Here is a 12,918-nt window from a genome sequence, read left to right as displayed (position 1 = left end):
GTTGGAAGCTATAGGCCGAACCATGGTGGAAGAGGATATGGTAGTGATCACGCTGAAAAGCCTTCCCAGATCCTACGAGCATTTCATTGATACTCTCAATATCTCATCTACTAGTGTTGATTTGAAGTTCCCTGATCTCTGCAACAAGCTTCTACAACAAGATCAATGGAAGCAACAGTTTGGAAGCAACGCTAGTTCGTCCACTGAATAGGCCTTCACAGTTGAAGTTTTGGATAAGAACAAGGGTAAAGGTCAGTCCTTCCAACAGAAGGGGCAAGGTCAATATTTGTAGTTTTTGAAGAAGAAAAGTGTACAGTGTAACTACTGTCACCAGTTTGGCCATATGAAGAAAGATTGCATGAAATTGTTGGCATCCGTGCAATCTAGGTTGGGAGGGTCTTAGGAACAGGAGCAAGCTCATGTTGGAGAGCAATTTGGACAGAAGGAGTCAGCCTTCTATGCTTTGGAAGGAGTCAGCCTTCTATGCTTTGTGATAAGCAAATTTCCTGCTTGGTTGGTTTTCATATTTTTTCCTCAAAAATTGTTGGCAGGGTTTAGAATTTTTTCTTGAAAAATCATTTGTAATACGCGAAGTTTGCGTGGGATTTGTGATTCGCGAAGTTCTCTGGTTTTGATCGATTTTTCTCCTCAAAAATCGTGTTTTGTTGTAGTCAGTTTGGGTCGCACCTACCAGGGCAAACATCTGCAACCGTGGTATCTTGCAGTTTGTTTTGGAGTTGGTACTCTTCTGCAAAAGGGTTTGTTGTTTTTTCCTCAAAATCATGGTTTCAGGCATCAGTAATTCGCATGTGCCAGAAATCTAATTCGCGTGTGAGAGCTACATTACCTAAGATGGCTTTTGGTACTCTTGGTCATTTACATTCTGCAGATCCTGGGAGGGTCTTTGTAGCAACAGAGTGTTCTTTGCATTTGTGATCATAACACCTACAGTGTCTTCTGTAGGGTATTGAGTACGATGAACATTAGGGAGGGTGCTAAAATAATATTAATATCTATTCTATAATGGTCATCTTCTATTTTTAGCAGTCATCTTAGTTGTCGACTTTTTTAGCTATTTAGCTTTTAGTCGACTTATTGAGCTTGTTTAGTTAGCTTTTTATTATTTAGCTTTTTGAGCTATATTTAGCTTTTTTAAGCTTATTTGATTTCACTTTAATGACTAGTTCTTATTTTAGAATGTTGTCTTGTAATCTCTATATATACGCTTGTATTCGTTGAATAGATTATCCAATTATTTTGAGCAATCAATTTTTCAATGCAGATATTGCCTTCACCCTCCTTAGTCACTTGATGAAGGAAATTTCTACTTAGTAAATGAAATCTTGGGTTTTGGGAACCACAATTCAATGGGAGCTTGGGCCTTCATCCCACTTTCACTCAAATATGCAAGTTGCCCCCTCTCTAGGAGGTACTTTAACAGCAAGCTAATTCTCAGCCAATTATCAATGTTGCTGCCATGGTCAACACAAGTTAAACCTAGGAGACAAGTATAACTGGCATGGCCAAAGAGGGCAAGAAAAATGCCTAGTGTTTGTCTTTATCTGGTGGCAAGCAATGAAATACTTGTTGCCTGCAGTCAATAACAGCAGTGCTGGGATGATGAGAGGCAATCCCAGTCTCCAACAGACAACACATCAAATAAACATTACTTTGCATCTCCAGGATTTTTTTGCTCTCCTATTTCTTCCTAACCAACATATTAATGTCTTAACTACCATCCCACAACACTAAATTCAATCCCCCAGTCCTTTTCAATGGATGATGGGTCTTTCATCTCATTTTCACCCGACCATGCAGGTCAGCTTGCTCCCCCACCAAAGGAGTTACTTGAACATTAAGCGAATCTTGAACCTGTTTTAAGGTTGCCATCATGGCCAACTCAATTAAAAGCTGTGAGGCAAGTATAATTGGCATGGCCAAGGAGATCAAAGAAAATGTGCTCAGTAATTGTCTTACAAACTTGTACTTCAGTTGGTGGCAAGCAATGAACTTTTTTTTGCCTGCTGTCAATACCAGCAACATCACACATCTTGATGATTGAATGTGTTGTGCTGTAACCTGACAAATAAATATCGGATTTGAGGATTTCCCTGTTCAGTCGCGATTGGAACTTCCATTGCATTATTAACCCAGTGTCTCCTGTGACAATTTGGGTGATTCCTGGTGTCAGTCAGAGCATTAAACACTAAATATTGGTGTTGTTGAATCTCTCTTTATACCTTGTTTTTCTACTGTCATGTGTTTTTCAAACTGCGAACTGGTTATGTTTTGCTTTTAGTTAACTGTCCCTGATATTGTTGAGACGTGGACCAGCTAGGACTCGAACCTAGGACCTTCCATACGCTGCTGGAGTGCTCTACCACTGAGCTACTGACCCCTCTTAGGCCAGTCCATCGTCGGTCTGGGTGTGGCTTATTTCCAACACCAACAGCATGTCTAGTAGCAAAATAAATCTACCATACCATCAAAGATTCAATCATTATTAAAATTGGATCAGATCACATCAAGGGTTAAGAATCATGAAATATATACCAATCTAGGGTTTAGACCAATTCTGAAAATCAACAACTCTAAAGGTCTGAATAAGGTAATAACTTCACAGTATACACTTTGCATTCCAGAGATCTAAAAATCTAAAAGAAGAAATATCAGTTACTTCCTTCTTTGGTTCTTCACTCGAATCTCCACAATCTTTAATGAATTAAAGAATGACTCCTTGATGAGGACCCGATGATGCCCTTTAACTTCACCCCTGTCATTATCTTAATAGAGGACGAATAGCAACCTGAAGGTAAGAGCTTACTGAAATCTGAGGGTTAGTATAACCTTAGCTCTGATACCACTTGTTACAAGCTAGGGTTGTCGTTGCACCAAAACATCGACCTGTCAATGCCCGATACAACCACTAGACTTATAGAATCCACAGGAGGCTGTTAAACCATGTTGCGAATCTCCACGAGGGACACTGGCCCACTGCCAACAATCCCCCTCCTAACGTCACTCGCCACGGCCTGCATGATTCGAACCTATGACCAAGCTCTGATACCATGTTAAATTTGTGCCCTAGATCAATAATCAGATTTGTAAATTAGTAAACTATAATCAAGCAAATTCAAGAGTGAAACAAGGAATCAAGAGACAAAACACAAATACCTTAGGAAAACCTCCAAGGAGGAAAAACCCAGCATTAGAGACCCACAGGTCAGGTTATGTATTCACTCTTATTGCACAATTACAATACTTAGCTTGCTTTTCTGAATCTGATCTTTATGTATCAGATCTGCCCCTTTTGCCTGCTCTAAGACTGCACCAAAATGCCCTATATCCTCTTGAATAAGTTCGCCCAATCCTTGGACAAGTTTGCCCAATCCTTGGATAAATTGGCACAACCTTCTTTGCTGATTTCACACCTCTTGTTTGCAGAGCTAATTCGCTGATTTCATAGATAACTGAATTGTATTTGCAAGTTAACTTAATTTATATGAGTCCTTAACCTTTATTAACTCCAAGTCGGCCTTCCTCCTTTTTGGCGCCAATTTATTTATTGTGGCGTGGAGTATTTTAGGATAGGACCCAGTCCTATATGGGTTCGGATGTTGCCTTAAGGCAATCCGAACCCATCTTACCTAGTTACAAACAACAGATATTATGTAGCTACAAGGTTATTTTGCTTTGCTGTTGTTCAGATCTGTTTTTTGCCATTCTGCATATCATTCTTATCACTTCATTCATATTCTGTGCTGTCTGTGCCTGGAGTAGTTTTTCCAAAATTTCTTTTTAACTAACATCCTTCACCTTATTTGGAAAAGAAACACAAGATCTGTGCAAAAACCACACCTGTTAAAAGGTTTTATGTTTATTAACCTATCTGAATGCTGGAGAGATTGTAATATTGTATTTGGTTCTTCAGAAATGGTCACACCTTGACTTGTGAAAGAGTTTTTATTAGTCTGTTTTCCCAGATTCCAACCAAGATTTCATTGTTTAGCTTTGGCCATCCATTTGTGGATGTTAGTAGTCAGCGATGTCATTGTTTGAGATGACTTTGTGAAATTTTCTTTCCAGTTATGATTAATATCCTTTGAAAAGATGTGCAAAGTTATGACTGTTAAGAGGTTTTCTTTGTTGTATTGATTAGCTTTGACTTCACCGTTGCTCTTATCTTCTTTTGAACCTTTTTTGGAGGTGTGATGGGCACTCTTGTTGTTTTGCTGACTGTAGGACTTTTGTTTTCAGGTATAGATTTGAGGTTTGGGTTTGTAAAACACGAGTTTTTTCCTGGGTTTGGATTTGGGTATTGTTATCACAAAAGCTCGCACCCTTGCTGAGCTATCAACTCAGCAACCTTGTGAAACATGGAAACAACCCGAAGTGTGGGACCTTGCGCAAGGGGTTGAATCTCTGGAGAAGGCCGACTTCCTTCTTAATCCGGGTGTAGGTGTTGAACCATCTCAACACTTCAAAACTTACTCCTAAGCCTATCCTAACAACTTGCAAAGGTAACAGGAAGAGAGAATTGCTTGAAATAAAAGGAGGTGATGCACCAAGAAGAGATTGTTCCTCTCCCTACCCGAAATGACACAAAGAATCAACTGGAAAACCCAGGAGATGCACAAACTTCAGTTGTATGAGTGACCCCAATGCATGTATGGAGGTTAGAATTCGCCGAATGCCAAGAGGAGAGAAGGTTTCCCACAAGTCACACTCAGAAATAAGTTAACACAACATAAATGAGAGAAGAGCCACAAAACATACACCTATGATGAAGGTAAAAAAACATACTCAACATACATAAGTTGAAAGAAGGCAAGAATGGTGATTTCAATTAATTATAAGGCCAATGGCCAACTTACATTTGCAAAATACAGAATAATACAAGAGAAGTGAGAGAGCATAGAATAGCTCAAGCCAGTAGGGAGAGAACACTTTACAATGAGGCTTAACAACCTTTATATAGAAAATTGGGTACAAGAGTGATCATGACCCTTGTATGTCAGTCTGGGAGTGCAGGGAAGTGCATTCACTTGACTTTTTTACATGCAAGCAACCTAGCCATTCCCTGAAAAGGCAACCCTGAGAAGGGTGGATTGACTGACCTTCCAAAGTCAGAGCATGCAAACATGACATAAGTCACCATAACAAGCATGGCCCCGTACCTCTCCTGATGGAAATCCTGCCAAAAACATTAAATGCACCTTTGTGGCTCCACAAAAGAAGGTGCACAAGTCACAAAAGTCGTTGAAGTATTTAAAGCTTTGAGTGTTGATCACGCCATCCGGAAGTGTTGCAAGCCAGAAGGAGTTTGGAAGACTTCGGAGACCTGGGTCACCGAATTTGGGAAGACTTAGGAACTTGGGAACCTGGGGGTTCTAGAGTTCCGGGGTAGAAGAATAAGGAACTTGGGGGTTCCGGAGTTCCGAGGTTGAAGACTACGGAACTTGGGAACCTGGGGGTTCCAGAGTTTCGGGGTTGAAGACTAAGGAACTTGGGAACCTGGGGGTTCCAGAGTTTCGGGGTAGAAGAAGAAGGAACTTGGGAGTCTGGGGGTTTCGGAGTTTCGGGGTTGAGGAATAAGGAACTTGGGAACCTGGGGGTTCCGGAGTTCTGGGGTAGAGGAATAAGGAACTTAGGAACCTGGGGGTTCCGGAGTTCCGAGGTTGAGGAATAAGGAACTTGGGAACCTGGGGGTTCCAGAGTTCCAAGGTAGAAGAATAAGGAACTTGGGAACCTAGGGGTTCCGGAGTAGAAGACTTAGGAACTTGCTTCTGACAAGACAACACTTCACACTTCATGATTCCATTGTTTTCTCTTTGATTGTCTGGGGCAGCTCTAGTCCATGGAACATATCTCTAATCGATTCTCACTGATGGACCAAGGGTGTCATAAAATGACAACAGGTATGATCATAAAAAAGAATATATATATATATATATATATATATATATATATATATTTGTAATGGAGTTATATTTTTATTGATTATAAAAGAAATATTACATATGTAAAGTCCGAACTTCACCAATTTCTCTGAAAACACCATCCGAAACAAACCACCATAGCTACCTTGTTCTACCTTCCAGACCACCATATAACAGAACATTACAACTTCAAAAAGCCATTTTTCAGCATATCATAGTTACCCTACAGACTACCCTCCATGCTAGTACTACTTGAAAGTTCTAAACATCAAACAACTAAACCCTAAACAGCCCGAAAGACACTACTAGTTACTATATTATCAAAATTTACAGGGTATTCACAAAATTCTGGTACAAAATTTGAACAATTTTAAAACAAATAATTTTTTCTTCTTCAACCCCAAAGGACCATTAACCTAGTAATCGTTTGGGTCAAAAGTAAGATGCCTCTTACCATCTTTTGTCGCCACCTCCCGCACAAGAGCCTGCTCCGCTTCCTTCTCTCGCAAAAAATACTTGAGGGCACTCCATCCTATCCGTGCTTCAGTGTTGCGCTCATCCTTGTCTAACATAGCACTCCAACGGATGAAAGACCGAAGTGGGGGTTCTAGTGCCCCCACCTTCATCCATTCCCCTTCTTGGGCCATGAAGTCGACACCTGGTTTAGCCATGGCAAGAAGAGATTTCATGCCATACTGACAGTCCTCTTTAACACATTTCTCCATTACCCAGAGGACTTCCTCCTTGCCCTCCAGTTCTAAACCCCATGCCATCACCAGAGAGACAATGTCGATGTTGGTACAGTAGCGGTGTTCAGCCCTCATGAATTCCTCTCTCGAAAATATATCCATTATCTGCACAAAAATTGGCTCATCAAACTTGAAAATGCTTCCCATCCTTTTCTCTGTCACCTGGCCAAGAAAAGCCAGTTATTGCTTCGTAGTGATAAGGGTAAAATTTGTCTCCATCCCTGCCATTTCCACGCCACTCGTCACCTGTAATGTCCCTTTTTCTAGGCGACATGATTTGAGCAGGGGTTGACCTACCATTTGAGTTCCCGTTGGTGAACGACATGGTTAGGGGACTCATTTTGAGGGTCATGGAGCTTTGCAGGGGCTCTGTGAGCCGTTTTGGACCTTTAGAGGACAATTCCTACTTTTTAGGGAGGTCTCGTATTTTTTAGGGAGAACTGGTAGTTGACTGAATTACCACCCGGGGAACCAAGGAGCAGAGCAGGATCCTTTTGAGCAGTTACGGGTGTTTGGAGAGAGGTTCCTATTTTTTAGGGTGAGTCCCTACTTTTTAGGAGGAACTGTCAGTTGGCCTGCAGGACTCGGACAACATCAGCGATCACAGTGCTTCAAACGGAATTCAAATCTGAGTCGCGGATTTCATGTTATGAATAAATTAATATTTCCTAAGTTGGATTAAATAAATAATAATAAACTGAAATAATACAATCACTTTATATTAATAAAGTGGCCCCTTGGCACATTTTCCTAGAAGTTATAACTTAAATATATGGCCACTTTTAATGAGGAATTAGACCCTCAATGGGTCAAACCACTTAGGGGAAGTATTTTTTTTTAATAAAAAAGAAACAATATAACATGTTTTATGATGCCAAAAGTACAACCCTAACCCCAAATTCGAATTTGGGTTTGAGGCATGTTTAAAAGACATTGGGGTCAGCATTTCAATTATTATTGAAGTTGTTTTTTTGAGAGCATTGGTAATTGCAGGTCTGCAACATTTCTTGCAGGGTTGGTTTTGGGATTTGGAGGCGGAAACCTTTAGATCTTGGGTGAGAGGATGAAATCCCCCTCATCTACACTACATCTATTTGTTTGGGAAGCTCATATCTTGCCAAAAAGGGCCAATTTTCTGAGTTTTGCAACTGCTACAGCAAGGAGACAATCTGATTTTCAGATCATAGCAGGTTTATAAGTCATTTCAGACTCTATTTTATTAATTTAGTTCAGCTATTCATCCTCCAACTGAATCGTACCGTTTGGAGACAGCCTGGGACACCAAAGAAATAAATTAGAGGGTTTTAACTAGAATTTTTGTTACAAAAATCATTGTTAGGGGCTAATAAGAAGAATTCCAGTGTTTGTTTGGGAGAATTGATTCATACTGGAGCTATAGGAGCAAATCAGTGGGTAAAGAGCACACCAAATTGGAGCTTCTCCTGGCAAGAAGTTGGAATTCCATCCGGGTCTGCATATTTCTTCGTCAATTGTTTTTGTTAATTCATGTTAGGGTCAATAAAACATTTTGGAGCTGTTGTCTCATTGTGGAAGCTCCAGTTTCAACATATTCTTCAGTTCAGGCAGTAGAATAAGCCTTACCAGGCAAGCTCAGGACACTTGGCATGTTAGTTTGTCTTTGAATGATAGCATTTAACTATTCTTTGAAATTATTCATTGCTGATAAATAAATCAGAAGTCTGAAAACTTGATTCCAGTCAGTATTTCTTTATGTATTGCATTTGTATTCATTCTACATTGTCAAGTTTCAAGCATTAACCTCAAAAATCCAAAATAACGCATACGCTGGCCAAAGAACTGAATTAAACAAACAAATCAGCAATCCATTCAGTGGTGGGTATCTTTCATCACCACTCACACTTCCAACGTTTTGAGAGGTTAAAAACGAATTTTGATATGGTAAAAATCAAATTTAACACCCGACCTTGCCCGTCTTAAATGCACATTACTTGCCATGATTAAAATAAGGTTGGCGGCATATGATCTCCTTATAATTGAGATCGAGATCTCGAAAATCATCCCACCTTTCCTCCTCTTGCCCATCATTAAATGCGGTTGCCTGTTTTGACAGCACATCTGCCACACTATTGCCACCCCTAAGGTTGTGTGAAATTTTAAATTTTTTAAAGGCCTTCAAATAACTCTGGATTTAAAAAATAAATTTATTAAGCCTCCAAGCAATCACCTCCTCTTTGATGATTGCATTCACAACGATCAAAGAATCCCCCTCTAGGTGAAGTTGTTCAATTGCTAATTTCTCAGCCATTTTAACAGCCAAGAGAGTGGTCTGGCACTTGGCCTCATTATTTGTCCCTTCGACCAATTTTTTAACCCCCATGGCAATGATATTCCCACTCCAGTCCTGTGCTACATACCTTCCACTGGATGGTCCCAGATTTCCCTTAGAGGCTCTGTAAAAAATTACTTTGATCCAACTTTCTTTTGGTTTCACCCACTCGACTTCCTCTTTATTGTTGACTCTCAGTTTATCGCGAGCCAGGCCTTGCGGATGCCCACAACCTGTGAGAATGACAACCCAGCAAAGGCACATATTCTGTGAGAACATTAGCCCAGCAAATCTTGGTCGAATGGGGGTTTCGAACCTTGGTGACTCACCAACAAAATGGTTTTACACCGACACTATGCCTCAATTGGCATATATATATATATATTATCAGTTCTTATATCATTTTTCCTAGCTACATATAATTAGTAAATACTAATTCATATCGTATTGCTAAGGGTATACTTAAACTCACATGTTAATATTAATCATAAATGTCAGTGTATATTCATATGGTTGTACTAGTAGTCTAATACAGTAGTATAAATTCTTAGCAGATTGGGATTTTAGGTTGGACCCTAAGCAAACCAAGGGCCATCCTGAACCTGAACGCATATTAGAATTGGATTTTTGAAATATGCTGGCTTATGCAGGCAAACTTTGCAATTTAGATACTGATATAGAGTCAATAGAATAAGAATTATGCCGGTCTCCTATTTCTTCATTTTGCTCACAATTTCTTTTAGGGATTTCCTAATAAATTCTTAGGTTTCTTGAGTACATCCTGCTTATTTCAGTGCCATTGAAACTAGAAATCCTTGGTAACTGAATGCAATGTGTTTTTAATCTTCTTTGCAAGACCTTATTGACATGATTGAAATTATATTATGTTTTTTGCTTGTTTGGGTGACAGGTGGATATGATTGTTGTCACTGATGGAAGTCGAATATTAGGTCTTGGGGATCTTGGAGTGCAAGGAATAGGTATACCTATTGGGAAGCTTGATATGTACGTAGCTGCTGCTGGAATGAGTCCTCAAAGAGTAAGTACTACGTGATTGCTAGCCATTTTCTTTTGTTTCTTTTGATGTGCATTTGATGGTAGTGTGGATGATCTATCAAATTCTGCAAGGTTTGAAAGAGAGTTTTGGTGTTGTTGTAATAAAATATGATTTATTCTTTACCATTACAAACTTTGCCCATAAAATACTTTCATTTAATGATTGTTTTGATTTTAATTTGTTGATTGTTTGTAATAAAATTGGAACCTATACATACAGATCCTGCCTGTTATGCTTGATGTTGGGACCAACAACGAAAAGCTTCTCAAAAATAACCTTTGTAAGTATACAAATTTTGATCGTCTCCGTTCTCCTTAAAAGGTTTCTTTTTTGTGTGAATTTGGTACATCAAAAGAACCTTAATGATCTCACATGCTTTTAAATATAGTATAAACAACATGACAGAAACAAATGAAATCTTTATGGCAACTTTAACCAAGTACTTTCTATTTGACAAGTGCTTTTAATTGTCTGACTGTATAAGGGTTGCTCAGTGAGAGTTGAATGGGTCACTGTTCACATGTTTAGACTGTTGTGAAATGTGCATGCACTTGAGCAATATGAATGGTTGCATATGCTTTGGGAGGATTTGTTTTCATTTGCATCCACCCATTATATGAACAAAAATTGTAAGTCACACCCCTTCTATTGTCAAAAGAGGCATTGTTGTGGTCGTTATCAAGAACTTTACTAATATATTAAAACAAGACCTTGTATGGGGAGGATAGTTTAGCATTGTTTTACACACCATGCATCTTTTATTTGCATCATTACACAGTTATTTTCTAGATAACTTAGTCTAGTCATATCAAACCAATATGGATTTGAACACAATGTAAGAAGAAATTGACTGGAATCCATCTGGGCAATCATTGATAAACTTTAGTTCTATGAAGATCTCTATGGTATACATTTATTATTTGACAATGAAATAGGGAAATAGGTAAGGTTTAAATAAAAATAAGCTTTGTTTTAGTCTCGTACTAAATTCCATTCAAAAGGAAATTCTTTCATCTGAAGTCATATGAAACTTGTTTTACAATTTATTGTAGGGGATAATAGTGGCAGTGGACACTAACTAGATAATGGAATTACCGATGCTACACCTAGGAATTATCATAATAATTATGCTGCTTTCATGCTGGAAGAGTGAGCAATAAACAGACACATAAAATATTGGCTCATGTTATATATAGTCATGTACCTGTAGTAAATGTAGTAACAACTGTAGGAAGACAGGATATTTTCATTTTATGCATTCACAGTGATTTCAAAGTTGTGGCCATCATTTCTAATATACATTACTTTAGATGCCATTTATGTTTTTTGGAAGTCTAATTATTCTCTTGAAAGATGTTGAGTTTGTCTGCAATCTGCAATCAGATTTTGCTAATATTCAAATAAATTATACAATGGAATTATTAGAAATTATTACTTGTTTAGATTGAAATTTAAGATATTCTTAGCAATGATCACTGAGAATGGTTTTTAACAAGGTTACAATTTTTTTTGTTGTAGATTTAGGGTTGCGTGAACCCAGACTAGAAGGAGATGAGTACCTGGCTGTACTGGATGAATTTATGGAAGCTGTGTATGCTCGATGGCCAAAGGTTATTGTACAGGTGGGTTTGTTAGGTTATATGTCTAGAAGATTACTTTCTTGTTTGTAATTTTTCCATTGAGTGCCTTGCTAACGTTGATTTGTTTTTGCTATTAACAGTTTGAAGACTTTCAAAGCAAGTGGGCATTTGAGCTTTTGAAGCGATACCGTAAAAGTTTCCGTATGTTCAATGATGATGTTCAGGTTTTTGTTTGACTACATTGCTTTTTCTTGTAATTGTTGAGGTTTTTGTTAAGTATGTCCATTAAATATTTTTCTTCATGCCAAGTGAAGGCATCCTTAAAAATAATATTCTTGTCTGTTTATTTCTTTTGGCAGGGTACTGCAGGGGTTGCACTTGCTGGGTTATTAAGTGCAGTTAGAGCTCAGGGTCGACCGTTGACAGATTTTGTAAAGCAAAAAATTGTCGTTGTTGGTGCTGGAAGGTACTTGAAAATCTTTCTTGGACAGACTAAAATTGGTCTTGTACTCTCAATATAAGTTATTTTGTATAATACCTCAAGCAGTTTAAAGAACGTTTATACTTTTGTTCTTACTCAACAATGGAGCTGGTATTTTGCAGTGCTGGGCTTGGGATCCTCAATATGGCACAACAGACAATGTCAAGGATGTTAGGTTCCCACCAAAAATCACTGGCAAACCATCAATTTTGGCTTCTAGATAAATCTGTGAGATTATCCTATCATCTTAGAGTGATGCATAGCAAATTTTGGTTAAACATTGTTAATTGAAACTTCCACCACATAGACATGTATATGAATGGTTGTTGCATGGAAGTTATAATTGAATTTGTTTGTTCAATTTATGGCACTGATGATATGTTTGGAAAGGAAAATCATAGAATTTAAGCACATGATTATTTGATACTTTCTAGGTTTCTAAGGCCTGGAGAACTTTGTCTTATACTATTTTTTTTGATTGATAGTAACTTGATTTTGTGTCAAATTTTGAAGTATTTCATGGTTTAGAATGTGGACCACTACCTTTCTGACAATCACCGTTCTCACTGTGTCATGAAAATCATGAATCTGTTTAGTATGCTTAAATTATGTGTATTACACAAATATAGAAAATATGTGCAAATGTTATAGTTGCTGTTGTGAGTTTGTGACCACCATGTCCAAATTTTGGTTTATCAAAATTAACAATCCTCGATGTTTTTTCGTTGAATTTAATTCTTCCTGTGCTTCAGTTTCAAGTCTTCTCCACGGTGGCTATGTTTGCTTAATTGCTCAGCTTCTTAT

The 12,918-nt window shown here is 38.3% G+C and overlaps 1 protein-coding gene across 2 annotated transcripts in view; it reads left to right on the top strand.

Moving 5' to 3' along the window:
* LOC131052476 (NAD-dependent malic enzyme 59 kDa isoform, mitochondrial) overlaps positions 1 to 12,918 on the top strand; it is an 85,009-nt gene that overhangs the window by 36,000 nt on the left and 36,091 nt on the right. For both annotated transcript variants that reach the window (XM_057987130.2, XM_057987129.2), the window contains exons 5-10: positions 9,907 to 10,035; positions 10,273 to 10,333; positions 11,572 to 11,675; positions 11,774 to 11,857; positions 11,993 to 12,099; positions 12,237 to 12,342. In XM_057987130.2, coding sequence (XP_057843113.1) covers positions 9,907 to 10,035; positions 10,273 to 10,333; positions 11,572 to 11,675; positions 11,774 to 11,857; positions 11,993 to 12,099; positions 12,237 to 12,342 — 591 coding nt within the window. The remainder of the gene's footprint in view (positions 1 to 9,906; positions 10,036 to 10,272; positions 10,334 to 11,571; positions 11,676 to 11,773; positions 11,858 to 11,992; positions 12,100 to 12,236; positions 12,343 to 12,918) is intronic.

This window comes from Cryptomeria japonica, chromosome 8, assembly GCF_030272615.1.
Source record: "Cryptomeria japonica chromosome 8, Sugi_1.0, whole genome shotgun sequence".
Classification (NCBI taxonomy): domain Eukaryota; kingdom Viridiplantae; phylum Streptophyta; class Pinopsida; order Cupressales; family Cupressaceae; genus Cryptomeria; species Cryptomeria japonica.
This window is presented reverse-complemented; position numbering and strand designations above follow the sequence as displayed.